At 34.8% G+C, this 6,345-nt stretch overlaps 1 protein-coding gene across 1 annotated transcript in view; it reads left to right on the top strand.

The window, feature by feature from the left end:
- Positions 1-6,345, top strand: part of LOC110451146 (probable serine carboxypeptidase CPVL) — a 54,006-nt gene that overhangs the window by 9,730 nt on the left and 37,931 nt on the right. Inside the window, exons 4-8 of the mRNA XM_021499008.1 lie at positions 307-421; positions 1,110-1,248; positions 4,448-4,514; positions 5,332-5,454; positions 5,854-5,985. Coding sequence (XP_021354683.1) covers positions 307-421; positions 1,110-1,248; positions 4,448-4,514; positions 5,332-5,454; positions 5,854-5,985 — 576 coding nt within the window. The remainder of the gene's footprint in view (positions 1-306; positions 422-1,109; positions 1,249-4,447; positions 4,515-5,331; positions 5,455-5,853; positions 5,986-6,345) is intronic.

Below are 6,345 nucleotides of genomic sequence, written 5' to 3'. Positions count from 1 at the left end.
CTACAATCTAAAGATTTCTTACCCACTGCTGTGCTTGTCTCTACAATATAAAGATTACTTACCCACTGCTGTGCTTGTCTCTACAATCTAAAGATTACTTACCCACTGCTGTGCTTGTCTCTACAATATAAAGATTATTTACCCACTGCTGTGCTTGTCTCTACAATCTAAAGATTACTTACCCCCTGCTGTGCTTGTCTCTACAATCTAAAGATTTCTTCCCCACTGCTGTGCTTGTCTCTACAATCTAAAGATTACTTACCCACTGCTGTGCTTGTCTCTACAGTCTATTTTGTTATTATGTAGGAGGACCCCCTGAATGCCCCTGTGGTACTATGGTTACAAGGAGGTCCGGGGGGATCATCCCTTTTTGGTCTGTTTGTGGAGAATGGACCAATCATGGTCGACAAATCTATCAAATGTAAGTTCTCCAATGATATTATTTATATTTGTTGTCAGGCGGAGAGTGACATCCCAGATTTGCTGAGAACTATTTCTAGTTCAAGTATTAGTTAAGTTAATCTGCTGTTTTGGTAGCAATTCTAGCAATAGTTTTTTCATTGTGTAGTGACAGTTGCCATTTAGCATACTTTCTGACGCTCTATAGGAGGGAAACTCCTTAAATTTTGATATTTCCAACCAGTGAATTTGTTGAACTACCCCCATATCCGAAGAATTTGATCTAATGATTTTATCTGAAAGAACAACTAAAAAAATGCCATCCCTAAGGATACATTGTATATACAAACCTTTTTGTTTTTAAATCTGAGCATGGGGAATCTATCCCCCCCGCCCCCCACCTCCCCGAATTTTCAAATGGTTCGTAAGGATGTAGGTTTGATAAGGCCAACACTTAAGGCAGAACTCATGTTTAAATGTGGGAAACTGCAAGAAAAATACAATGTGAAAATGACTGGCCACAACTTAGTTACTAAAGCATTTCACTGTTCAAAATTGTTTTGCAGTACCAAAGTAATTTTGGCGATTTATATAAAGTCTGTCCTAGTTGTATCTAAATCTCATTGACAGAACAAGACGTATGATGGTGTTCTAGATGTATGTAACGTTTTGTTTTAATTCATTGATCCTGCAATTTATTCGTTCTATAGTGATGGAGAGAAAGATAACGTGGAACAGGAAATACTCCATGTTGTATGTGGATAATCCGGTCGGAACAGGTTTCAGCTTCACAGGTGCTGACGCTGGGTACGCCAGGAACGAAGTGGATGTGGCCAATGACTTATATAGGTAATTTGATAATGTCCTCCTGTCAATGATAAATAATCTTTGATAATGTCCTCCTGTCAATGATAAATAATCTTTGATAATGTCCTCCTGTCAATGATAAATAATCTTTGATAATGTCCTCCTGTCAATGATAAATAATCTTTGATAATGTCCTCCTGTCAATGATAAATAATCTTTGATAATGTCCTCCTGTCAATGATAAATAATCTTTGATAATGTCCTCCTGTCAATGATAAATAATCTTTGATAATGTCCTCCTGTCAATGATAAATAATCTTTGATAATGTCCTCCTGTCAATGATAAATAATCTTTGATAATGTCCTCCTGTCAATGATAAATAATCTTTGATAATGTCCTCCTGTCAATGATAAATAATCTTTGATAATGTCCTCCTGTCAATGATAAATAATCTTTGATAATGTCCTCCTGTCAATGATAAATAATCTTTGATAATGTCCTCCTGTCAATGATAAATAATCTTTGATAATGTCCTCCTGTCAATGATAAATAATCTTTGATAATGTCCTCCTGTCAATGATAAATAATCTTTGATAATGTCCTCCTGTCAATGATAAATAATCTTTGATAATGTCCTCCTGTCAATGATAAATAATCTTTGATAATGTCCTCCTGTCAATGATAAATAATCTTTGATAATGTCCTCCTGTCAATGATAAATAATCTTTGATAATGTCCTCCTGTCAATGATAAATAATCTTTGATAATGTCCTCCTGTCAATGATAAATAATCTTTGATAATGTCCTCCTGTCAATGATAAATAATCTTTGATAATGTCCTCCTGTCAATGATAAATAATCTTTGATAATGTCCTCCTGTCAATGATAAATAATCTTTGATAATGTCCTCCTGTCAATGATAAATAATCTTTGATAATGTCCTCCTGTCAATGATAAATAATCTTTGATAATGTCCTCCTGTCAATGATAAATAATCTTTGATAATGTCCTCCTGTCAATGATAAATAATCTTTGATAATGTCCTCCTGTCAATGATAAATAATCTTTGATAATGTCCTCCTGTCAATGATAAATAATCTTTGATAATGTCCTCCTGTCAATGATAAATAATCTTTGATAATGTCCTCCTGTCAATGATAAATAATCTTTGATAATGTCCTCCTGTCAATGATAAATAATCTTTGATAATGTCCTCCTGTCAATGATAAATAATCTTTGATAATGTCCTCCTGTCAATGATAAATAATCTTTGATAATGTCCTCCTGTCAATGATAAATAATCTTTGATAATGTCCTCCTGTCAATGATAAATAATCTTTGATAATGTCCTCCTGTCAATGATAAATAATCTTTGATAATGTCCTCCTGTCAATGATAAATAATCTTTGATAATGTCCTCCTGTCAATGATAAATAATCTTTGATAATGTCCTCCTGTCAATGATAAATAATCTTTGATAATGTCCTCCTGTCAATGATAAATAATCTTTGATAATGTCCTCCTGTCAATGATAAATAATCTTTGATAATGTCCTCCTGTCAATGATAAATAATCTTTGATAATGTCCTCCTGTCAATGATAAATAATCTTTGATAATGTCCTCCTGTCAATGATAAATAATCTTTGATAATGTCCTCCTGTCAATGATAAATAATCTTTGATAATGTCCTCCTGTCAATGATAAATAATCTTTGATAATGTCCTCCTGTCAATGATAAATAATCTTTGATAATGTCCTCCTGTCAATGATAAATAATCTTTGATAATGTCCTCCTGTCAATGATAAATAATCTTTGATAATGTCCTCCTGTCAATGATAAATAATCTTTGATAATGTCCTCCTGTCAATGATAAATAATCTTTGATAATGTCCTCCTGTCAATGATAAATAATCTTTGATAATGTCCTCCTGTCAATGATAAATAATCTTTGATAATGTCCTCCTGTCAATGATAAATAATCTTTGATAATGTCCTCCTGTCAATGATAAATAATCTTTGATAATGTCCTCCTGTCAATGATAAATAATCTTTGATAATGTCCTCCTGTCAATGATAAATAATCTTTGATAATGTCCTCCTGTCAATGATAAATAATCTTTGATAATGTCCTCCTGTCAATGATAAATAATCTTTGATAATGTCCTCCTGTCAATGATAAATAATCTTTGATAATGTCCTCCTGTCAATGATAAATAATCTTTGATAATGTCCTCCTGTCAATGATAAATAATCTTTGATAATGTCCTCCTGTCAATGATAAATAATCTTTGATAATGTCCTCCTGTCAATGATAAATAATCTTTGATAATGTCCTCCTGTCAATGATAAATAATCTTTGATAATGTCCTCCTGTCAATGATAAATAATCTTTGATAATGTCCTCCTGTCAATGATAAATAATCTTTGATAATGTCCTCCTGTCAATGATAAATAATCTTTGATAATGTCTTCCTGTCAATAACAAATAATCTTTTGCAAAGTGAATACTTGTGTTGGGGCATTTAAGCAGCTGAAAATCATGAGGGAGGGTATTAAGGTGGTCAGATGAGGGGTGGGGCACGGAATAGGGGTATCTAAATAATAGCTGAGTGAGGGTATTAAGGTGGTCAAATGAGTGGGGCACGGTATCGGGGTATCTAAATTATAGCTGAGTGAGGGTATTAAGGTGGTCAAATGAGTGGGGCACGGGATGGGGGTATCTAAATTATAGCTGAGTGAGGGTATTATGGCGGTCAAATGAGTGGGGCACGGAATAGGGGTACCTAAATTATAGCTGAGTGAGGGTATTAAGGCGGTCAAATGAGTGGGGCACGGAATAGGGGTATCTAAATTATAGCTGAGTGAGGGTATTAAGGCGGTCAGATGAGTGGGGCACGGAATGGGGGTATCTAAATTATAGCTGAGTGATCATGAGGGCATTAAGGTAGTCAAATGAGTGGGGCACGGAATAGGGGTATCTAAATTATAGTTGAGTGATGGTATTAAGGTGGCCAAATGAGTGGGGCACGGAATGGGGGTATCTAAATTATAGCTGAGTGAGGGTATTTAAAATGTGGATGGACAAGGGTAATAAAGTTGAAAGCTCGGTTAGGGATTTGAAGTAAATAGCTGAGTGAGTGTATTTAAGGTTTAGCAGAGTGGGTTGTTTTAATGGTAGATGAGTGTATTGGTATTTGGTTATGATTTGGTTTACAGTTCCCTTTTTTATATTTTTCAGTTTCCTCCAGCAGTTTTTCCAGATCTTCTATCAGTTCCAGAAGAATGATTTCTATGCTACAGGAGAGGTATGTTCATAGTCATATTGTATAATATGAACCTTAAGTCTCAAACAGCGTTTCACCCAATACAACATATCTGCATTGTGTCATATACACGTGTATCTGTATATTTCAGTTAAGACAGTTTGCTATTTTCCTAGGATATTCTTTATATACAGGTTTCACTCTACTTACTAAACTTTGTTATAAATATAGTAACAACGCTGTCTATTTATAGACCACCTGTCTATAAAGACCAGTTGTCTATTAAAACTGCTTTTGCCCTAAAGTGATGTTCTCATTGACACTCATTGGGCCCATTCTTTACCAATGAAATGGCCGACCGGCCATATATGTTGATGGTGGTGGATCTATTCACCAAATGGGTTGAGTTGGAGACTCTCCCTACATTGTCTGCTGAAGCTGCTGTGGCATACAGCTTTGTGAAAAAGAGTTTTTGTTATCTCGAGTGCCAACTTCAGATTCATGCAAGGATCAAATTTTGCGAGTGAGTTGTGCAAGTTATAAGAAATTACTAAAACTTGCACAATCCCCTATCATCCCATCTCAAAAGGCCATGTTGAATGCCCAAACTGAACTGTATAACAGTTGATCCATTGCTGTACAAAGGGCAAAGATAACACCTGGGATTATTACCTGCCCTTGATCAAAATGGCCCTTCATACCTTTGAGCACAGGAGCTCGGGGTTCACGCCAAACATGATTATACTGTAAATAAATAAGAGGTGTGATTGATATTGAAATTGTAACTGAAATTGCATTGATGATATTTTGTTGATTTTATTTCTTTCGTGTTGTTTTATTGGTGTTAATTTGTTTACAGTCTTATGCGGGCAAATATGTGCCAGCCATTTCCTATAAAATACATACAGAAAACCAAGCGGACCGGCTCAAGATCAACTTCAAGGGAATGGCCATCGGTGATGGACTCTGTGATCCAGAATCAGTAAATAACTCATTGACATTTGTATTCTCATTGTATAATGCTCATATGAATATTATTGAACTTGATATAATTTTATCATTCAGGAAAGTAGACGATTTAAGTAAAACTGTTCCTTTTGAATTCTAATTTGGTGACAGATTTCTCAAATTATAGTTTTGTATCTAATATTTTTTTGTCTAAGAATACTATTTTTGATAACTGATGTGAGTTCTATTAAGAGATTTAAAACAAAACAAAAATTAGAAAATACACTTTATCAAACTGAGATATAAAGAAAATCAAATGGAGATGTTTTAATGAGATTACTAAATTCATGTAGTAATACTTCATGCATTGTAAGCTTCAAAATTAATACTGTAGTGTATTAACGTTGACCTTAATGACCTTTGACCTTGGCAGATGATGAATCAGTATGCAGGATTCATGTACAGTATCGGAATGTTGGATGAAAAACAGAGGGACTACTTTGCGGGAGAGACTCAGAAGGCTGTACATTTCATAAAAAACAAGCAGTTTGGTGACGCCTTTAAGGTATTAATTACAAAATTAGTCACATAACTTTGAAGAGATTCTTTTAATGAGTGAAACAAACTTTATTGGAGCTGATGAAAGTATATAAGATTTATATTTCCAACACTCAGAAACACATTGGACTTGCTTGGTTGGGGATTAGATAGAGATGAGAGGGTCTGTCATTGCTTGGTTGGGGATTAGATAGAGATGAGAGGGTCTGTCGTTGCTTGGTTGGGGATTAGATAGAGATGAGAGGGTCTGTCATCGCTTTGTTGGGGATTAGATAGAGATGAGAGGGTCTGTCATTGCTTGGTTGGGGATTAGATAGAGATGAGAGGGTCTGTCATTGCTTGGTTGGGGATTAGATAGAGATGAGAG

This window comes from Mizuhopecten yessoensis, unplaced genomic scaffold, assembly GCF_002113885.1.
Source record: "Mizuhopecten yessoensis strain PY_sf001 unplaced genomic scaffold, ASM211388v2 scaffold5811, whole genome shotgun sequence".
In the NCBI taxonomy this organism is placed as follows: Eukaryota; Metazoa; Mollusca; class Bivalvia; order Pectinida; family Pectinidae; genus Mizuhopecten; species Mizuhopecten yessoensis.
The sequence above is the reverse complement of the archived record's forward strand: the minus strand, read 5'-3'. Positions and strand labels throughout refer to the sequence as shown.